Here is a 21,931-nt window from a genome sequence, read left to right as displayed (position 1 = left end):
ATATAGTCATGACCTTCTGACCTTTTGAAGGCAGTGGTAGAAGTTTGACTTCTGGACCTTTTCAGGTTTCTCTGGTCGATTTTAGGCAATAAAACTATGTAGCATGAGGTTTAGGATGAGGAGGTCATGGTTCAGGTTAAAGTACACATCTTGGAGAGCCTGTCTGGGTGAAAGGCTTAAACCATGTCTGCACAGACACGCAGCAAAAGAATGAGCAAAATACTGACAGCTTAAATATACCTCAGTGATTTAATGGGTGTGTAAGACTAGTGTTGCAGTGAGATGAGTGTCATATGAGTGTGCAGCAGCGCACTACAGCTGGCTGCCTGAACAAGTTTGAGTTTTATTGTTTACACTCAGAATTGTTTTGCTGCACGTTAGGAAGTCTGGCATCTTTCTGAAGAAGTGAAAAGCCAGCATCTTTGTCCAGAGTTAACAGGACTAATAGCAGTAACAGTAACTTTAACTAAGAGCAAAGGTTTACCAACGATACCACTGCATGTTTTTATTTCCCTACATACCTGTTGAGTGCTTAGTACCTTGTTTAACTCAGTCACCCTCCCCAACCACAGCCCTCGAGGGTTTTTCAAACTTTTCCCGTTGCGTAACATCAGCACAAAAATAACCTGCCAAGCTGATGGGGTAGCTAATGAAATTTTCATCAGTGTTAATCTGATATAAAGTTGTTTTTGATCTTTTAGAAAAGTGTTGATTTGGTGCTAAAATATCAGCTATAAGTATTACTGTAAGGGCACATGGTCCGACTGCAGTATAAACAAATAATGATAATAATAATAATAATAATAATAATAATATCCAAAGTGTGCCCATGCAGTGAGAAGGTGACTTCACAGGTGACTGAAACCCTCATCTGTCACAGCCACTCACTGTCATCTCTGTGCATGTGAAACACTGTGCTGCTCAGTTTTGAATTTTATCTCATGCCTCTTTTACTGATTAATGAATATATATATATATATTTACACATATAAAAAAGCTTAGATTTACAGGGTGCAGGCGTGATGTGATTTTCTGAAATTTCATGTGATGCGTCTAAATTATAGCACTTTTTTTTCAACACTGCACATGAAATATTGTATTCTGCTTGGTTTCCTGCCCCACTGTCCCTCTTCTTCTCCTCTCCTCAGTGTTTCTCTCTCCTCCCTCCTGCTGAGCGCTCCACATGAAAAACAGACCAAGAGCAAATGAGGAGAGGCAGCGAGTCTTCATTTACAACTGCACATGTGTCCTGCTGTGTGTGCGTTGTTGAGCGAAAGAGGAAAAAGCAGCAGAGTCAGAGAGGAGGGCATGCAGACGTTTGGGAAAAGGAGAGAGAGGAGAGAGATTCGGCAGACCTGTCGGGGTCTCTCATGTCACATTTCTGCCCCGAGGAGCTGACCTATGTCTCGCTCTAAAAAGAAAACTAAAACGGAATAAAGGAAAGCTGCACTCTGGAAAACAGTCGGAGCAGTGTACCTTCTCCTCCTGCTGCTACGGCATTAAAGAAAGAAGAACTGAGGGCATGAAAGGAGAATGACTGACATTTTTAATTTGTATCTACATAAGAAAGAGAAGAGGAGACGGAGGCTTTTGGGCCTGTCTGACAACTGTGGGAGGGCAGAGGAGATTTATACTTATAATTGTACAGTTAGTCTTCTTTTGGTATTCTTTGAGAGAAAGGCAAAGAGAAGAGTGGAGATAATAGGAGAGGAGAAAAAAGGGGAGGAGAGAGTCGAGCACAGAGTATTGGAGTACCGAGAGGAGGAGAAAAGAGAAGACCAGAGTAAAGAGGAAAGGAGGAATGAGAGGACAGGAGAGCAGATGGGCTCTTCAGATTATTAACATGTAAGTACAAACATTTTATTTACATGTGCTGATAACTGCTCATGGTGACACCACTGCTGGTTTTTATATCTGCTTGTAATTATTATGATTTTGTAGGAAGTCTCAAATCTGTCTTTCTCACTGCTCGATTACTTTTCCCTCCATATAATTACTCTTTGTGCCGCCAAGTAATTTTTTTCCTTTCTTTAATTTTCTGTCTTGTTTCCGTTTTTTGTTTTTTTTTTTCTAAATCTGCGTGCACACTCTCGCTCCGGTGCAGCAGCAGAGGGAAAGGCCAGTGTCACGTTAGATTAGTATCAGCAGTCACACACACGGGGGAAGAAATATGCTTAAAGTGTGATGAGCATGATGTGGAGGATTGAGCCTGCGCAGGAAGAGCTTTTGTATGTTCTGTTAGTGTCGTGGTGGACTACACCACGGGTCAGAGGAACTATATAGTTTTCTCAACCACATGGAGGAAAACAAAGAGCTATTGTGCCACATAAGAATTTGGCCAGACATGCAAAAAAAGAAAAGAGAGAAGAGCATCAGTGTGTATGAAAACAAAGGCGCAACATGTTTTACACCTCGGGCTGGAGTCTAGGAGACTTCACTCAAAAAAAATTAATATATAAGGAGCTTGGTATATGCCTTTATTGCTTTCATTGCAGTGATGGGACTAAAAAGATTTAAAATATAACCCTGTGGACTCTGGATAATATCTGGGAAAGGTATCACATGTATGGACTGCAGTGACACACAGAGATGTGATCACTGAAACTTTGCATCCCCATAGAGTAAATGACTGAGCCATGGGTAGCCATTGATTGCCACACCTATTCTTACAAACTGAAGCATCGTCACCGAACAAAGCTGGGAATAACTGCCCATGAAAATACCTGAAGAAAAGCACCCTTTATTCTGCCGGCTTCACCTCTGTTATCCAGTACTTTGGGCAAAAATGTTCAAATGTTTAGAAAAATAAAAAATGGTTCACATAAAGTACGACTAGTAATAAAATATTGTATGTTACTGCAGAGCCATCAACTGAAGTAACAGAGAACTGACTTAATATGTGAGATGATCTAAACTGTAGCTATGGGAATTTCAAAGCATTTCAATAAAGACTTATGTGTAATTGATTTTGCATGTTTTGAAAAGAGAGTGATGGACTTTTGATTTCTTAATTTTCTGTATTTTAAAATTAGCATTAAAGCCACTTTCAGCTGCTCCCTTATTTATACGGGGTCACCTCAGCGGGTAGTTCTGCGTGTTTAGATTTGGCGGTCTTACACCAGATGCCTTTCCCGACGCAACCTCAGAGAGAGTTCTGTGTCCTCCGGGGATCGAACCGGGGTTCTTGCTAAAAATGTACATTTATACATACAGTATAACAAACCACACAAACTTTAATCATATCATTGCAAAATTTCACGTTCTCTGAGCCATAATCCTAGATTATGCAGACCCAATTTAAAACAAATCCAGCCAATCTAACATATGAGATATAAACTTTTAGCATTCGTGAAAACCCCTCCAAGCAAATTCATGAGTTCAGTTAAAGTTTAAATATGTGTTTTAAATTTCTTGTTGGCAAAACACAGTGATTAGAGCTGCCCTTGTAGGTAATGCCTGAGTTCTGCTCCTGAATACAGTGGGAGCAGATGTGGGCATCAAATAGGTTAAAGTCGACCTATTTGAGGGGATAAAGCTGAAACCCAGTCAAAGCAGTGAAAGCATCATGGACATCCAGTAATCTAAAATGGCAAAATGGTAAATGGCCTGTATTTATATAGCGCTTTTACTAGTCCCTAAGGACCCCAAAGCGCTTTACATATCCAGTCATCCACCCATTCACGCACACATTTACACACTGGTGATGGCAAGCTACATTGTAGCCACAGCCACCCTGGGGCGCGAGGCTGCCGGACACTGGCGCCACCGGGCCCTCTGACCACCACCAGTAGGCAACGGGTGAAGTATCTTGCCCAAGGACACAACAAAGGTACAACAACCGAGACTGTCCAAGCCGGGGCTCGAACCGGCAACCTTCCGGTTACAAGGCGAACTCCCAACTCTTGAGCCACGATCGCCCAAAAAAAAAGGAGATCAAGAACTCAGGCATGTACTGTTTAAAAAGCAGTGATGGCCAACCATTGCTCTTGTGTGCCAGATGCCCAATCCTTGGCTAACTCCACTAACTCCTCTGTCTGGGAGGAGGGAGCTGTGTCCCAGGACATGAAAGATGCCAATATCATCACAATCTGGAAGAACAAGGAGGACAGAGGGAACTGCAAAAACTGTCATAGCATATTCATACTCTGTATGGTGAGTAAATCTTTGCTCACCTGGTGCTGAAGAAGCTCCACGTCTCATATTTAGGGTCAGTGTGCATTCAAATCTGAACAAGCTTGGACACGGTTGGCAATCATAGGAGAAGTAGCAAAAAACAGGGACTCTGCTACATTACCGTCATCGGCTTCACAGAGCATTCAACATAAAGAGCAGATACAATCTTTTCATGATCCTTGAGAAAAGCCAGCGAACTCCTTCAGTGACAACATGAAGAAGATCTGTGACTGCGACATGCCCATCAGAGTATGCAAGACTATACAAACCACATCTTTATTTTGAAATTTCAGCTATTTTGAATGTTCTTTTATGGTCATTTGGCCACTTTACTGCGGTCATCTACCTCCACAGTGAAGCCCACAAGAAGCTGTTTGACCTACAAAGGTTAAAAGGTCAAAAAATGCCTCTTTGCTGATGACACTGCTGTTTCCACGCACGATTGCCAAAAACTGCCTCCAATAACTCATGGACTGGTGTCCTACCTCTTGCACTGCATGCTGTGGGGGTCATGTAGGCACTTTATTCTAACGATCAGCATCAAAAAGATAAATATCCAGGGCTGAAATGTTGAATGTCTCTAACATATCAGCATACAATTCAATAAGTATGAAAAAAGACCTTGCAAGGTAAACAAAAAGTGTGGTGAGCACATGAACCTCACATGAACACTTCCACATCAGCAGAAGGAATTTCATGCCTTGTACGTGCACTGCGTTCATTGAGTATTCTGCATTTCTTGGAAAGAAAAAGTTCCCACCAGAGATGTTTTGCCCTGAGCAACACTCCTCCAGAAACTAGGCTTTCTCTGATCATGTGCACCATACAGAAGATGGCTGAATCCCCAAATACCTCCTCTGTGAACCTTGAAGAAACACTCACCAGGGCGGCCACACCATCACCACAAAGACATATTAGCTACAAACATGCTCAGAAAGCCGCCAATATTGACATGGTCACTTGAAATGCTTGAAATGTAGTTGGGTCAGGAGAGCTTCAAAGAAAAACATCTGCTTCAGTGGGATGAAAAGACGAAAGATGGCACGCACAAGTGCAAAAAGCCTGACTGAAAGACCGGCCACTGCCTAAATCTGTGAACAGTGCCCAAAGGACTGCCACGCCTTTGTACGACTTCACATTCACATGCACACAAGAGCACTGATCCAATGGTTCTGCAGGACTTCGGGTTCCCTACGGGCTTCATATTTATTGGACAAACAATCAGAAAGAAAGTGCTTTTAAGAAAGAAAGCAAAGAAGAGCATCGCAAATCTTAGTTTTGCAGTGCGATCGACCGACTGTGAAGTACAGAGTGAGAAAAAGCCTTTCGCATGTAGTTGAGTCATCAGAGTAAACAGCTCATTATTTCTAGACTGCTGAACAGAGTGTGACTGACTGTAATGAGCTGGCAGCAGGCCAACCGTCTCATACTAATGTCATTACATAACTGTGGCGATCAGCTGGCTGATAGGAATTTATTGCATGACTTTTCATTCACCACTCAACTCTAATACTGATGAACATCTGCTTTTTGTCCCGCGGCTTGTTTGCGAAGGTAGATAGGTGTTACATTTTTTTAAAAGGTGTGATTAATACCCATAACTATAAATTATTAATGATGGTATAATGCTATTTTTTTTGTAACATACAGGAAGCTATACTGTCATATTTAAAGACAGAAAGAAAGAGTAAGCAGGGGAGTGGGCGAGAGAAGGGCAGTCACGTCCTGCAGCATTTACACACAACATCACAAAATGACCCTGACAGTCAGTGACTTTAGAAGGGCTTGGAGGTTGTGTTATGTTTGCTCGTGTTATGTTGCACTTTAATGAAATGCGATTTGCCTTTTTTGTTTTTTTATTCTTTGCTTCTGTACGTCCCGTGATGACAAGTTGCTTTTCGACTCTTTAGTTTGTTTTCTAACATAATTAAAAGCGCGAGGTGTGTGTTTTTTATGCCTAACAGTAAGTAAGGAGGGGACAAAAGTGACTCTCGCTTGGCCCATATTTCCAGAAACGTGACAGATAAAATGCAGATTTGTTCTCTAGTGTCCTCTTAGTTTCTCCCGACAGGTCAAGAGCACTGCGCTTCAGCGTTTTTACAGCTGAAAACATCCAGAGAAATTAGGCCAGTTTGATCTTCTCTCAGCGCTTCATCCATTTTTCATCTGTTCAAGTTTAAATTTCAATGCCGTGTCTTTACAGCTGTGCAGCTCAAGAGCACAACATTCTGTATTTGGCATCTTTGTATTTCTACACAGTTTAGATTTACATGTTTAAAAGTGTCATTGCTCATTTTTATAAACGCTGCCTTTTCATAGGCGGATATCTTTACTGTTGTTTGGCATTAAGAAAAGAGTCTTCGTGAAGTAATCTGATGGAGAACACACAACGTGTATTAAATCTGTGGGGAAATCACATTTATGAAATGAAATAAAGTTTATTTACAGCGAGATTTTATTTGAAGAAGATGCTAGAAAAGAAAAGTCTTTCTGAGGTGCTTTGCACATTTTCTGTGTAAGCATTAAGCATTGTTCAGATTTAATATGTCATTTCTGGAAATTTTGCTTAATCATTATCGTCATCATTTTTTGCAGCTACAGAGAATAAGAGTATCTTAGGACACAAGTTTTCATTTATCTCTAACAAGACTGTAAATGTCTGCAGGGCTGCGGGTGTTAATGTATAAATTCAGTTTTCTTACACTCTAGGATTATCTTTAGGAAGAGGGAGCTTTTATTAGATGGCCTAGCTGATGGGGGCAGGTTTATTCTTGGTGCTGTACAAGTAAAGTCATTCAAACTCCATCATACACATTATAAGAATCATGTGAACCATTAAAACTGCAGTCTGCAGAAATACAGAAAAGAAAAACACTGCTGGAATAGACAGCCCACTCGTGCAGTCATACTTCTACGCTTTAAGCAATGCACGTCCTCCATATGTGTCCTCCATATGTGCTAGGAACATGTCAGAGCTGATTTTTGGCTTCACGCAAGATATAAACCGTGCTCTGAAGGTCTTCTGTTTAACCCACTGCATCTTATTTCCAACACTGAATCATAAATAATCTGTTCTGATATGAAAATACCTGTGAGTCTTTTGTAACAGGCGAGACTGTGCAAAGTATTTTAGAAACGTCCAGACCATTTCAGACTTGAATTACAATATTCTGAAAGCTTATTCAGATTTTTTATTTTGTCCAAATGACACCAAAAGCCACTCGAGCTTTGAGTTCAGTAACACTGATAACACAGGGGCTATGAAATTTAAATACAGAACTAAACTAGTTCAAACACAATGATTTGTAATTTAAGCTGGTTATTTCAAAGAGTTATTGTTGTATTTCTTCTTACTATTAATTACTATTAATATTGCTTTATTGTAACTTGATAATTTCTCCCCCTGAGATTTAGCTACTCATTTCAGTGTTTAATAATCATCACTTACTGTATATGACACCAACCATCATGTCATACTCTTTATGCTTGAGCTTATAGAAATGCCCCGGATAGCAGTCTAAGTTTGGATCTTTATGTCCAGACCAAAGGCCGTATATAATACACTCTATTCTGTGGCCTAGATAAAAATAAAAATAAAAATAAACCCTTACACTTCTTGTTAGTGTGGGTAATTTATGACATTGTCTGAAGCCCGGACTTGATGGACTGTCTCTCTGAAACAAGCACATTTCCAGGTCAGCGCCAAATGTGCGCATGTTAAAAACCACTTTCATGTTTTCTGCTCACTGACAAGAGACGGTAATAAACCGTAGAGTAAATGTAGACAATTTAAAGGAACAATTCACCACCACTACATTTATTTTTGCTCTGGCCTGTAATTCTATGCATCCGGCTGAACTGTTCTTCAAAGCAAACAAAAAATACATGTAGGGGAAAAAACTTCCCAGAAATCGGTTACTCAAAAACAAACGTTGTTGTAAGCCCTTTCATGTAGAAATCATTTTCTCTGTAAGAAGAAGCGCATCTGTCTGTGCGAAGAGACTCATGCTCATGACAGCATGACAGGAACTAAACATTAACAATGTCCCCTTCGGCTGAGCTGCAATATTAGGTAGCAGCAAAGATTTTAGCTGGAGGATGTAGTTCAGGCTGATACACTAAAACAATCTAAAAGCACGAATAGCACTGTCTGCAAGCCAAAAACATGAGCTTGATTCTAGGCTGTACTTCTTTTAGGCTTTAAAAGGCACAGCATTAAAGCTGAAAGTTAACGTGATTTAAGTTACAATTCAGTGTGCTCAAAGCCAAACATCCATCTATGCAGAGCTACAGCCAAGCTGTTTAAGTCCTGAGACATTACTGCAACCTTCTTATGCTTTTATTTTCTTTCCACACATCTGCATTGTAACTTTAGCACATTAGAAATGAGCGCTTTTCAGCACTAAAGTTGCTTTGTCAGTTATAAGCTGGTGCACGGCAGCATGTGTGCTTGAGTCTGTTGCCAGGTTTGCAAAGTCTTAATGGGAAGCCTTGAACTCCTGAGCTTTCAGCAACACTCGCAGCTGTTTGTTGCCACCTAGTGGTCGACAAAGTAAGAAATTATTCTGAATCAAATCCTTGATGTTCAATCTTCACGTTTAAAACAATGTCCACGTCTATGAACTGTTTTGTGTAAAAATACTTGGTTTTGAAAATCTCCACGCTGGCTTTCCTTTACTTCCAAACACCCTCTCTCAAGTGAATGAGCTCTGCACTAAATCGTGTGTGTTCATGTCTGTGTGCTGCACAGATATTGCAAAACTGACTTAAGTGCACAAAAGAATGTGTGAATACATGCATGTTTTTTGTGCCAAAAACAAAATATTATCTGAGGTATGGATGCCTAATTATTGTTTTTTTTTCTCTTTTAAACGCTGCAGGAAAACAGCTCAGGCATGTTGATAATGATGGTGAAAACTGGGAGGGAGGTACAGATTGATGGGTAAGGCATCAGTGTTTTCAAAGTCCTCTGTGATTAACTTTAATTTGTTAAATGACAGTTTAACCACTTTGACTTGTCTCCATAAAGCCACAGTTTTGATTGTTGATAAACTGAAAAGGGGTACCTTTATTTTCCACCCTTCCCCTGTACTCACTTTAATGTGGACAACTGGCTCACATGAACGTGTGAAACGTGGTAGATTTGCTGCTCTGCTTGGTACCATTGTTCTATTTCATGATCCATTTGTGGCCAGGATTTAGGGCTAATTATCACTCCTCCACCACCGTGCTTGACACATGCGTTGTTTGCCCTGACATGCATGTTTGGTTTTCACCAAGCATGCTATTGTACATCATCTCCAACTTTGGTCTCTTCTGTCCAAACAACATTGTTTGTTTTGAGGTTTGTTCAGGTGGGGCAAACCTAAGCCCTGCTGCCTTGCTTAGTCATTTTCTAACTGTATTGTCACAAAACGTAATATCATGTTAACTGAGGCCAGCAAAGTATGAGCTGTAACTCTTTTTTTGCAGTTTCACTGAGCATTGCATGGCCTTCGGTGAATTTGCTGGGACCTCCACACTTGGGAAGATCGTTGCATTGTGTTAGCACTCATTTAAATGCTCTCAACCAGCAAACTGGCAAAACTATAGAGGTGCTCACATTTTCTGACGATCAATCATGTGCATTTGATTAGCAACACCTATTTGCTACTTTCCCTCTTAATTCCTGTAGTGAGGGTATACTTGTTTTTTCTTCTTCTGAGGATTGCATGCAGTCCTGAGAACACAAACTTTTTCACATGAATGTAGTTTAGCTTTAGTACATGACTTATTGAAGTTACTTACGCTATTCATTTTCTAATTTGTTTCTCATTCTTATGTTTTAGGGTATTTACAGGTTTAAGAATTCAGGGAAAATCCTCCTTATCATGAGGTGCTGAACTGACTTCTGCAGGAAAAATAGTAACCACAACATGAGCGCTCCAACAACAGGAAGCCCAAATATGGAAGTGAAGGTGGTGTCCCAGGAGATGGCATTGCTTAGCAACATACTGGCTGCTTACACCTTCATTGCAGGTACAGTAGGTCCAATTGAAAGAAAGAAAAAAGAAGCTTTTATGTGGGATTGATGTGATGAGCAAATATTATGTGCTAATTTCTTTAACTTAGCACATAATATTAGCACATAAACCTACTAGGGATATGAAACAAAGAGCAAGAACAGGTCTGTTAAAAGTTTGACATCTGCCTTCAGAACATGTGAAAACTGCAGAAAAAAAAGGAATCATTTATCACACTTTGACTGTATTTTCCCCACATAGGATGGATTGTGTATCAAATCATGAGGAAAGGATTAGTTCATGAGAGTGTTTGTCTGCATTGTTAGTTTAATCTGAGCCACATGTTTCACAGCTTTCTAACTGACAAAAATATTACTGCTGCTCTGTTACATTACACTGAACCAAGATGGTTCTTTGATTTACGGCAGTAATATTTCTTTGTAATAACAGTAGACTGACTCATTTTGAAAAAAGCAAGACCTATTATTGATTTCTTTTTTCTTTTTACATGGGAACATACATGCATTTTTACACTATATAAAAGAAGGAAAAGGTTTCACTGGTCTGATCTTCTAGAGACCAAACTAGGGGCTTTAGGGCCCATGCACTAAAATTAATTTGATCTAGAAAACACAAAGCAGATACAAACATGTCAAACATTTTTCTGGCATTGAAAGCTGAAAAGGGATCAGCGACGTTGGCCCACTGGCTCAAAGACAGATGTGTGGAGGTCAGAAGGTGGAAACAGTGTAAAGACAACAGACAGGTGAGGGATGTCTGAAAACGTAGTACATAAAGACTAAAGACTGTGCAGGGAGGGACGGAGAGAAGGATGAAACAGCAGTTAATTTATTTGTTAATTTATCCTGCCTCTCTTACAGACCAGCCCGAGAGGACAGCGCTTGTGTTTCTTGGCGGCGTGTGCGTTGGCCTTCTTGTCACACTGTGCGCCATCGTCTTCCAAATACACTGTCGAGCAGACTGCCACTATGGCAACACTAACAATCTTCCCCATCGCCCAAGGAACAGACTCCAACATCGTCGGCATCACAGCTGTCACCACCATCAGCCCGCAGACAGTAACCCAGACAATACTGCCGTCGTCCCCTCTGGAGAGACTGGGCCCACTGGGGAAAGTGAGTCTGAGGACTGGGATGACACAACTGATCCATCAGCCCGGAGACGCAGACGCTTTGAGAGATCCCTAATGCACGCCACCATGTTCACATCGGCTGAGGGTATCTGTGGCAGACACTGACGCACACCAATGTCACCATCCACACACTAAGACATCATTCACACATCCAGCAAGCTGTTTCCTTTAAAATAAGGTCTCCTAATTTGATAACCCACACATCATATGACATCATAGTATTGCTGTGATTCAGATGATCCGATCCTTTAGATATGAATCATAGTCCAGTGAAATGTTTTAATAAAAAGCAGTTTTGAAAGTACATTTACTCAAATAGCAGACTTAACATAAAGTTATTGTGTTGTGCTTCTTTTAACACATGCTCCTCTGTATTTATGATTCATTATGCATCATTTTACTGCAACACAAACATCAGACAGGCATGCACTCCTAAATTTTTCTCAGCTAGCTGCATGGCAATTTGATTTATTTATTCATTTTAATGGTGAAAACAAGCTTCTATAGGACGTAGACACATAAAGGCAGACTCAGTGTTTATAACTTATTGGTGGATTAGAAGCCCAATAACATAGTCCACAAACTAGCTAACAGAAACCCAGACATAACACTCATCTGGAAAGTGTTTACCAAAGTCTACAAAAGACTCATTTTCTCATAGACTTCAATGCCTTCTTTTGCAACCAAAGGTCACCCCTGCTGGATTAGAATGCAAGTTTAAAGCACGTCTGGTTTCCCCTTACAGACCTGGAAGCCATCTTTTATATACTGTTTGTTCACCCATGTCGCACAGTGTCCACAGCAATGAATTAATTAGAATAAGACTGCTGAAATCTCACACTGTGTTGGTGTGACGCTCTGGTTATGTCTCTATGAGCACGGCAGCCAGACATAATCACACACACATGCTCCTATCTTCAAATAGAATAATAAATAAATAATAAATCTGACAGTAACATGAATGGACAGTGTCCATAAAACTTATTCTGTGTGTGTGTGTGTCATCAGAGCTGGACCGGGCCCAGAGGCTAGAAGAGCGGGAGAGGATCCTCCGAGAGATCTGGATGAACGGACAACCAGACATCAGTACAGTCACTCAAAGTCTTAACAGATATTATTGAAACAACAGTAAACAGAGAGATGCGCAGACTGAGATACAGACTGAAAAAAGAAGGAAACAAACATACAGCTGATGGATGGACACGGATCTAATAGCTATATAGGTGAATAAATACTATATGACATGAATAGCCATCAGCTTACTGGACTGATGTATTGTGCCAATGTGACTCTTGTGAAACTGTCACTGACAGAAATGCCTGGAGAAGTCCCTCTACTGTGTAAATTAATGAAAACATATGAGCTGCGATAGTTCAGTCATCCAACAAGAGACAGCAATGACATTTTTGGAAGAAGAATGCCCCGAAACATCAACTGGTAGAGACACAAAGAGCACAGATGACCACCACTGCTGCCAGCCGTAGCAGATATTTCAGAGAATCTGCGATATGTAGCTGCTGCCATAAAGTCGCTGGGATTTTCTAACTTTTCTATTATTAACAAGTGCTTTGAGAAGTATAGCAAACAGGGGGCATAACAGAGGCTACAGCTGTGTGTGAGTGTACAGTCTGAAATGAAATGATGAGATTAAGCAAGCTTTTAGCTGCTTTCTTATTCACACGGGGTCACCAAAGCAAGGATCTTGGCTTGTTAAACTGATCATAATCCAACCATCTGTACTGGAAAGTATCAGCTTTTTAACAGCCACTTTTCTATCGGTGCATTAGATTACCAATTTACTAATGGCAATGTTTTTAATTTATTCTGTCAACTTAATTTAATGATGACTGAATTTAAACAGAATCTAATGAAAGATTTCAAACAATAACTTATTGTTTAATTATTGTCAATAGTATTCTCTTTAGTACTTTGTTTTAAGGCCAAATAAAAGCAAAAATATTTGCATAACATTTGGATTAATTTTCAATCAGTGGTTCTCAAACCTTTTCTGGCACGCCCCACTTAATCCTACTCCACTAACATTGGGTGATTGTCATCCATGTAACTATAGTCACATGATTTTCATTGTATTGCTTTAGAGCCTTTTTATAGGGTCCCCATGATACCTTTTTTTCGTTTTAATGCAGTAACTCAGTGCCCCACAAGTGGCATCTACCCACAGTCTGAGAACTACTGTCTTAAACACTGGTATCAAGATATGGTCCACATTTTAGAGTTTTTGCACTTTTCTCATCTACTCTTATTTGTTTGTGAACCTGCTATAATCCCACCGTGAGTTCTGGAAACTGTAAAATTAAAGGCAACAGAAGGGAAAAAGTGTAAATGTGGTGAGATAGATGTAAAACTTCCACTCTACAGAGCAGCATAATAACTCGATGCACAGATGGAGATATACTGGTGCTTATATTGCTAGAATTCTGAATCTCCTAATGACTGTGTACTAATAATTATGACAGAAATTGCTTAGGATGGCAGCTAATCAGCTGCAGGTCTTTCTGCATATCACACAATGTATTAGCAGCTCATGCTCCATTTAAATCTGTGTTGAAGAGTTGAAAAAGTGAATAAACTTTAATTTCAGTGGTTTTTTTGGTCTGTTTTGGGTCCGTGGTACACACCTCTACTAGGTTTGTTGGCAGAATCCATGATGGTGAGGGTTACAGTTTGAATGTACACTTTTGAATTGTGCCAATAAGAACAACATAACGAGGGCATGTGGTCCGGGGAAATGGTGTGTACAGTCACCTTTAACGACTGGAAAGAGTCTAATTGTAATTTGAACAAAATAATTTGAACAAAAAATTTTTATGTTCCTATGGTGCATGAAATTAATTTTAGTTAAATTTATTATTGTTGAGATGATACGATCTAGCAAGGGTGGTTGGTGATTCTAAATTACCCATATGTGAGTGCAAGAGGCCATACGGTGTTACTTGTGACAGACTTGTCCAGGGTGTATCCTGGCTCTCGCCCTCTGACAGCTGGGATAGGCTCCAGCCCACCTACTATGATACTACTAGTTATAAAACCATATGAATTTTATAAATCCATTAAATTGGAGGGAAAAAGATGTCCATGACAAGTTTTATGTTGACCAGACTATATTTTGTTGAACACTCCAAAAAATAACTCTTCAAATGAACCTAAAATAATCATGGAATAGAGTTACACTTTAATAAATGGCTTTCTATTCTGGACTTGACTGCAGCAAATACGTTTATTCAACATTAATCAATTAAGTTGGTCCAACTCAAGTACATTAAGTTGGAATAACAGCATTGCATGATAGTAAAATAAAGCAATTTAATCACGTGGAAATCCTTTCCATGATTTTTTTTATGTTCATTCAAGTAATTATTTGAATGAACACCAAAGCCCAAACACCACAACCCTCGGCTTTGAGTGTAAGCCAAGGGTTGTGGTGGACAGGGAAGTGGTTTGACAAAGAAGAGAAGCTCTGAATGTAGGGCATAAAGCATGACAGAATCACCTAGAGAAAGGTTTTGACCTTGATATCGCCACTGCAGGTACCCACACACTTAGTTGCACAAAAACGTGATCATTTAATGGACAAAAACCAGTGCAAGCAGTGTACTCTATTATTTACTGTGACGCTGTCTCTACTGCCACCTGTTGTCCAAAATATGCCTCTGCAGCTCATCTTGGAAAACTCGGCCATAACCGTTCACCCCATTATTTATGTACAGCTGTACAAATGTAATAAATAAATAAATAAATAAATAAATAAAGTGAAAGGCAAAATTAAATTAACCCAAAACAGGATAACTGTACAGTAAGCTGAAAAATATATGTCTAACATAAATGCGCAAAGCAATCATTTCACCATCATAAGATCACCCTACCTAATGCATTAATTCAGGTCAAGTGGCTTTATTGTCATTTCAACCATGTACAGTGGTACAGTACACAGTGAAGCAAGACAACGTTCCTTCAAGACCATGATGAAACCTATAATATATAACAGACGATCAACACAGGACTACACAAAGTGCAAAGACAGTGCAACACCAGACAGAACGATACAGACACAACACACAATTCTTGACCTATGAAGTTTTATGTCTTGAATGACAAAATGTCAAAACAAAAATGACTGAGCAGAAGATTGCAGGGAAAAATCATTTCGCTTTTACAATTTCAGTCCAAAATCTTAGCTTAGAGAACAACTTCATATTTATCTGATTTGACTGTATAAAAATCTAGGCAATACCAATGCATCTTACTAAGTCCTGAAACATCGGTGCTATCGCTTTAACGGGACTAGCGCTGACGCCGGGACGGGGACACGGGGCTGGGAGAGCGGGTTGCTGCAGCTACACTCCCGACCGAGACCAGAACAGCACGGACCGGCCTGAAGACTAGCACGCTGTTATCCCTGAAAACCTCCCTTTTCGGGGTTTAATTCCACGATGCGAGACTATTCGGCCACCCCCAGTAATGGAGGGGCCTGCATGCCGTGCTGCCAAGTTTGCGTCTTCTTCTTTACCGCATTTCTCCTGGTTGCAGAGAGGACGGCGCGTGAGTCCTACCTGGGACACATACACCTACATCCATACATGCAAAACATATGCACACACACATAACTGAGCATTATGCCTCTGTCGCTGTTTTGGCCGATTGTGATCACCTACCTGTGCGAAACGCTGCCTTTTTTTTTTTTACTTTATTGTGTGTGCGTGCGCGTTTGTGCGTGCTTTTCTGTCCACGGCGTGTGGATGTGCAGTGTGAGGACTACAGTGGATGCAGAGGGATGCCTGGATGAGACAGGGGGGGTTAGGGTGACATCTTGTTCTACGTTAAAATACAAAGTTGTGCATTTGTTTTTACTTCAGCGTCTCCGTTGTGCTGTCATGAATAATAGAGCCTCAGCAGAAGTCCGCAGTCACAGCGTCTCTTTCCTATTTTTGTACCCCGCTCGTTATGAAATCCTGTATGCGGCAGGACTGCTGACTCATGTCAGACTTTTCCTATAATTTGAACTGTGCCTTTTCTTGGTCTGGGTGATGTTTTCTGCATAAAAACAAAGGGGAGCCATGTTGTCATATTTCAGCGCTCTTTTTTGGAGGTACATGAATGGACGGAGGGGATGGGCGTACCCCAGGACGGGGCCTAGTCTGTCCGGACAGCCCGCCTGTTTCGGAGCTGAAACGATTCAGATTACATGTATGCAGGGATGGAGGGAGGCAGAGCTGCAGAGCCTCAGAGAGTGTGATGTGGAGAGGAGAGGCATCAGCCGGCCTGTTGTCAATGAAACTTGGATGGGATGAAGTGCACAACAGAGGTCAATGAGAAAGTGTGGAGACACACTGCAGACTGAAATGTGCATGTTTTGGCAATGATCCACTGATCACATGCTTTAGGTTAGTCCTGACATAAACAATCCTATAGAAGAGAGTGCAACGTTTGCATTAACACATGCACACAATATATCTAAAATCAGAGTCAGTGTAATGCCAAGAGATCAGCTGTTCTTAGAATGGGTGTATGTGGGTGTATGCACTGCAGTAATGTTGTAGTTTATGAGGTTGGTATAATCACTCTGCCCTTCTATTCAAGACTAGGGTGGTACAGCAAGCAACAAAGCTGCCCCCAAAATATGAATCCCAGCAAAGAACACAAGACAAAAAACAACACTGAACCATTGTTCTGTGTGGCAAAGATTAAAATTTATTAACCAAGTACCAACAAAGAGGATCCAGCAATGTTACAGATGCAAGAAGAAAGCAAATGCCATGTAAAAAATAAAAATAGGAATTTTCTTAGTATTAGAAGTTCAGTTATCTGCACAAAACATTTAAGAAAGTAATTAAAATAAATGGGAGAGAATCATTACAGAGCTTCCTTAGCTTTATTAAAAAATAATAATAATAACACTTGCAAAAACTGGAAACAGTTTGAAAAACTGAGCTTCACAGAGCTGCAACAGGTTACCTGCAGGACACATAACTGTAGTAAAGCAGAACAAACAGAAAGCTCAGCGGCCCAATGAGGAGGAACACTTGATCTCAGGATTTAGATGCATCTCCACTGCTGAGCAGATGGTGTTCAGGTGTCTGAGATCAGACAGTCAGTGAATGCAACAATCATGCTAATCATATAATTGCATGTGCTGGTTTAGGCAGTATCACTCACTCATGTGAAAGTAAAGATATGAGATTTGAAAGGACAAGGACATGGGGAATTCTACTTAATTAAATGTTTCTTACATGTACTTATTACGCAGGAGAGCAGAACCATGTTACTGTGCACTGTGTTTTGTTTCAATGACCATTTGAATTTGGCAAAGTTGATCTTATTTTAACAACTTTCTGTACTGTTTGATTTGTGAGTTAGTTGTTATATTTTATAAAAAAAAAAAAGGTCAAGCGTGTTGTGTGCAAAGTCATAATCAGCTGAGTGCATGTTCATGTCAGAAAAGAATTTAGGTAGAAATGGATCAGTATACTGACCAGTGATGATTGATTGGCTGATGTTGATATAATGGCCAACTGGAATTCTTTTACCAGTATTTATCTGTTCTTTCACATTAATTTTGCTCTGGCCAAATATTCAAAGAAAGGAGAAGAAGAGATGAATGCTGTGAAAACAAAATAAGCAAAAAGGGAAAAATATTGGTATTTTTATTTTATTGTTAGGTTTGTGGGATAAATTATTATTTTTAACATCTAACATCCCTGAGTTTCACAGTTTCACAGTTCATTGTTAAACCTAAGAGCACTTTATGTCATGTTATGTAAGGCCACTGTGAGATGTAGCCTATTTTACAAAACAGTTTATTTAAGTAACACTCTTAAATATACTTCACTCACTACTTAAATAAATGCATGTAGTGCCTGCATGTGTATTTCAGGATGTATGGCAAGTTTTTTTTGTCTGAGTGTTTGCAGCCTGTAATCGTGACATGCTATAGGTAACATCTTTCCCTTTCTCCTCAGTGATCTACTGCTTCGTGTACTATCTGTGGATCGGTCACAACTACAACTATGGCTATCTTGCTGGCTTCACTGCCCTGTTCCTGCTGCCAGGTGACAACATCTACAACAAACAGATCAATAAATAACTCTAGAAAAACAAATTGTTATTCATTTTTATAATTCTTTATGATCAGGTTGGGGTCCCCAGTGGCTGAGTTACCTTTGGTACCTGTCAGATGGACGAATTCGCAGGAAGTCTCTCACCTGGACACACATACTGCATCTGGGACTTTTCAAAAGGTAATAATTAATTAATTTAATCAGTCAGTGTCCAATAATCAGGTTTAAGTTCCAGATTTGTATGATCATAAATGAGAAAGGTCTCTCTCTCTCGCTTTGTATAACTCTTAATTTATTTTCATCTTTGGTTTTCACAGGCTGTGGGAGTGCATGCGCCTGCCAGATGAGGATACGTACAGTGAGATCATGCAGCAGGCTGATGCATCTGCCATACGTCTGTTCGAAGCCTTGGTCGTCACCCTCCCCGAGACGCTACTCCACGCTTATGTGCTAATTTGTACTGATATAGGAGTCAAATCTCCAGGTAGTCAGAAACCAGAAAGCGTGTGTTCAAGTTTGATAATAAGATCAGAAAAAGGACATTTAATTAAACTTTAACTCTTTATTGTCATTGCACAGTCATACTTTCTACAATAGTACATAGGAGTAGGAGTACTGTCTCAGATTGGCGGTAAAAGAAAAGCAAGTAATAATCACAATAAATAACATATTTACAGAATAGAATGTGTAATATGTGCAGAATAAAATACACAAAATATGGAGAGATAAAAATATATAATGAAAAAATAAAAGGAGGTAATCAGTTGTTGTAAATTTGGAGTCTGGATAGTATTTGTTGGTGGTGATGTTACTGGTAGCCAGTAACATCACCACTTACTGTCGGAGTGTACCTATGCCTATCTTACAGCAGTGGATAGGTTCATAATGCCTCTCTTATGGCCTTTGGCTATGCAATCAAGATGAAATAAAAGTTTAATGTGAAAGTGCTGCAACAGGACTAACAACCTTCAGCTATAAAAAAATCTCAGTGTTGGATAATTGTTGTAGTCTTTTCTAGCTTAGTCTGCCTGTTCATTTTTTTGTATTATTTCCAGATGGAACTTTGAGCTATTAGTGAAATAAATCCAGTGTGTGCTAACTACTCACTGCTAAGCAGCGGATAAACAAATTTACTCTCAGATAGTTTTGAGAAGATGGTAGGGACTTAAATTAAGATGAATAAGAGAGACCTTAGCTGGCTGTAAGGTCTCTCTTATTCAGAGAGTTTTGAGATGAATGTAGTTTTTTTAAAATAAAAAATATTCAAATTGTTAGCTTTGAGAATAAAGAAAGGTGTGCAACAGGGCTCTTTTCTAGGACCACTTTTATTCTCAAGTTAAGTTATCTAAGGTTAAATTTAGAAAATGTACAGTTTAAGTGTTGCTTCACGGTGTAGTCATTTACACTTTGGCCTATCACATCAGAAAATATCCCCAGTTCCTGAACTGGAGGAGACAGATTCGTTAGGGGTTAGATCACAAAGGGCATGTGCTCTAAAAGTCATCTACTATGATCTACTATGGCTTGTGTATAAGGGAAGAGCTGAAATAAATCTTTAAATAAACAGTGTCATTTCATATTTGACAGTACCCTCAGCTGACCAGGTAGTTCATAACATACTTGTTTTGTGATTTATTTAAAATAATAATGTTGAAGTAAATGTTAACAGAGAACTAATTCAGAATATACCCTATTGCTGCTGTAAATCTGATTCCAGCATTATGCCTGTGACAGTTTTGTATCTTGAAGTCTTGTGTGATTCAGTATTTCAGTGTACTCATATTTCTTGTCCTTGTTCTCTTTCTCTCTCTCTCTCTCTCTGTCTCACTCTGACACACACTGTTTCTCTCTCTCGCCAGCCTCAGTGTGTTTTGCAGTGTGTTTGGTTTCTCTTGGCTGGGCCTTAGTGCTCTATGCCAGAGCCTGTTCACTCATCAGACCAGGACACTTGCAAATGACACCAGCTGCCATGCTCTGTCGACTGCTGTGGAGGGTGGGCATGTTTAACAGCTTTCGCAACAAGCAGTGTTTACAACATAGTATCTAACAGTATCAGTAATGCTACTGCGTCTGTGTTTGGCATGTCATAAGCATGTGTTTTGTTGTTTTGCTTGTGTTTTTGGTACACGTATGGTTTCTCTTTCTGCAGGTCAGTATGTTGGGATCCAGGTTTGCCATTCTCATGCTCTTCACACGTATCTTCAAACAGTGGATCCTCGGGGTCATCGGTGAGTCTTCACAGCCAGTTGTGGGCAGCTAGGGATAGCCTCTGTCTTTGACATCACACAGAACGAACAGTAGAAAAACTGTTTGAAACTTTGACCCTGTTTAATATGAGCATCCATCACTGTAACAGTGTACAAAAAAAAAAGAAAAAGCATAAGAGGACTGTGTCTGTTTCAGGTGTCCACTGGCTGGGAGCAACTTTTTGGATGGTGTCCCAGCAGACAGATATCATAAGGTCAACAAGCCGATGGAGGCTCTTCAATCTTGTTCTGGGAGCTATTCACATCTTCCTCTTCCTCAACGTGAAGTACGGTCAATCTAGATACCGCATGGCTGGGTTTTATCTGGTATGTGTGTTTGTGTTCACTTCAAGCTTGTCTGCTCATGATATTGTGGGTTTAATATGCCGGGGGCTCTGACAAAACAGAGACACTGTAACAAATTACATTTGAAAAAGAAAAGCTGTAAGTTTAGTACATCATCAGAAACCTGAAAGCATACATAATATTTGAAAATGACTTTGAAAATGATTGCATTTCAGCTGTGCAGAGCTTTGCTTTTTACTTTAGCGTTTAGGTGCAATACATAAAATGCTGAAAATTTCACATTAGTACTTTTTTCACAGACGGCTTTTTACCGTGCTAACAAAGATAGTTACTCGCATTATTGGGATCATAGAGTGTTTTTCAAATGTTTAATCTTTAATATTATTTGAGGGGAAAAACATCCAGCAGATGCCATGCATTAGCTATAAACAATTCAAATGTCAAATCAGTGTAATCTTGATTTGGGATTCGATGTCTGTTTATTCTTCCTCAGGTTATGTTCTTAGAGAACGCTTTTCTTCTTCTGGCATCCTCCTGGATGTTTGCCATGGTTTCCTGGGATACTGTGGGAATCCCAGCTGCAGTGTTCTGTAGCTTCCTCATTGGTGAGACGCAGAACATGTGCAAATTCAAGTTATAAAATGGGAACACAACTTTTTCAAGGCCTCAATGTTCCTCTTTCTGACACTTGGTTTTTTCGTCTTTAGGAGTGATAGCATTGGTGCTGTACTATCGTTTCCTCCATCCAAAGTCTTTTGAAATCTTCCAGAGTATTCGTCACAGGGGAATAGCCGGGGCCTGCATGGAGCGTGGCTCTACACTCTCATTAGAGGAGAAAGTCACGCCCACTTTTCATCGACATGCAACACTGTCTGGTCTGTTGCTATCTATCTATCTATCTATCTATCTATCTATCTATCTATCTATCTATCTATCTATCTATCTATCTATCTATCTATCTATCTATCTATCTAT

At 39.9% G+C, this 21,931-nt stretch overlaps 2 protein-coding genes across 6 annotated transcripts in view; both read left to right on the top strand.

Moving 5' to 3' along the window:
- Positions 1 to 1,183: 1,183 nt before the first annotated feature.
- On the top strand, positions 1,184 to 14,635 carry eva1a (eva-1 homolog A (C. elegans)). Of its 4 annotated transcripts, none has more exons than XR_006052986.1 (6): positions 1,184 to 1,845; positions 9,054 to 9,115; positions 10,002 to 10,191; positions 10,853 to 10,941; positions 11,057 to 11,413; positions 12,337 to 14,635. XR_006052986.1 is itself a non-coding variant. In XM_042214133.1 (6 exons), the coding sequence occupies exons 4-6, from the start codon at positions 10,089 to 10,091 to the stop codon at positions 12,447 to 12,449; spliced, it is 573 nt and encodes a 190-aa protein (XP_042070067.1). In that variant the 5' UTR covers positions 1,198 to 1,845; positions 9,054 to 9,115; positions 9,646 to 9,767; positions 10,002 to 10,088; the 3' UTR covers positions 12,450 to 14,630. The 4 variants fall into 4 exon arrangements, 3 of the variants coding, with proteins under 3 accessions (XP_042070067.1, XP_005915123.1, XP_042070071.1); XM_042214133.1 differs by lacking the exon at positions 10,853 to 10,941 and adding an exon at positions 9,646 to 9,767 and having other exon boundaries at positions 1,198 to 1,845; positions 12,337 to 14,630; XM_005915061.2 differs by lacking the exon at positions 10,853 to 10,941 and having other exon boundaries at positions 1,198 to 1,845; positions 12,337 to 14,630.
- A 986-nt stretch (positions 14,636 to 15,621) lies between these two features.
- xkr5b (XK related 5b) overlaps positions 15,622 to 21,931 on the top strand; it is an 11,983-nt gene continuing 5,673 nt past the window's right edge. For both annotated transcript variants that reach the window (XM_014340208.2, XM_005915064.2), the window contains exons 1-9: positions 15,622 to 15,888; positions 18,306 to 18,395; positions 18,479 to 18,584; positions 18,722 to 18,888; positions 20,264 to 20,397; positions 20,554 to 20,632; positions 20,808 to 20,977; positions 21,450 to 21,561; positions 21,664 to 21,831. In XM_014340208.2, coding sequence (XP_014195694.1) covers positions 15,780 to 15,888; positions 18,306 to 18,395; positions 18,479 to 18,584; positions 18,722 to 18,888; positions 20,264 to 20,397; positions 20,554 to 20,632; positions 20,808 to 20,977; positions 21,450 to 21,561; positions 21,664 to 21,831 — 1,135 coding nt within the window. In that variant the 5' untranslated portion in view covers positions 15,622 to 15,779. The remainder of the gene's footprint in view (positions 15,889 to 18,305; positions 18,396 to 18,478; positions 18,585 to 18,721; positions 18,889 to 20,263; positions 20,398 to 20,553; positions 20,633 to 20,807; positions 20,978 to 21,449; positions 21,562 to 21,663; positions 21,832 to 21,931) is intronic.

The sequence above is a fragment of the Haplochromis burtoni genome, unplaced genomic scaffold (assembly GCF_018398535.1).
Source record: "Haplochromis burtoni strain Fernald_Lab_line unplaced genomic scaffold, NCSU_Asbu1 Contig_11, whole genome shotgun sequence".
In the NCBI taxonomy this organism is placed as follows: Eukaryota; Metazoa; Chordata; class Actinopteri; order Cichliformes; family Cichlidae; genus Haplochromis; species Haplochromis burtoni.
The sequence above is the reverse complement of the archived record's forward strand: the minus strand, read 5'-3'. Positions and strand labels throughout refer to the sequence as shown.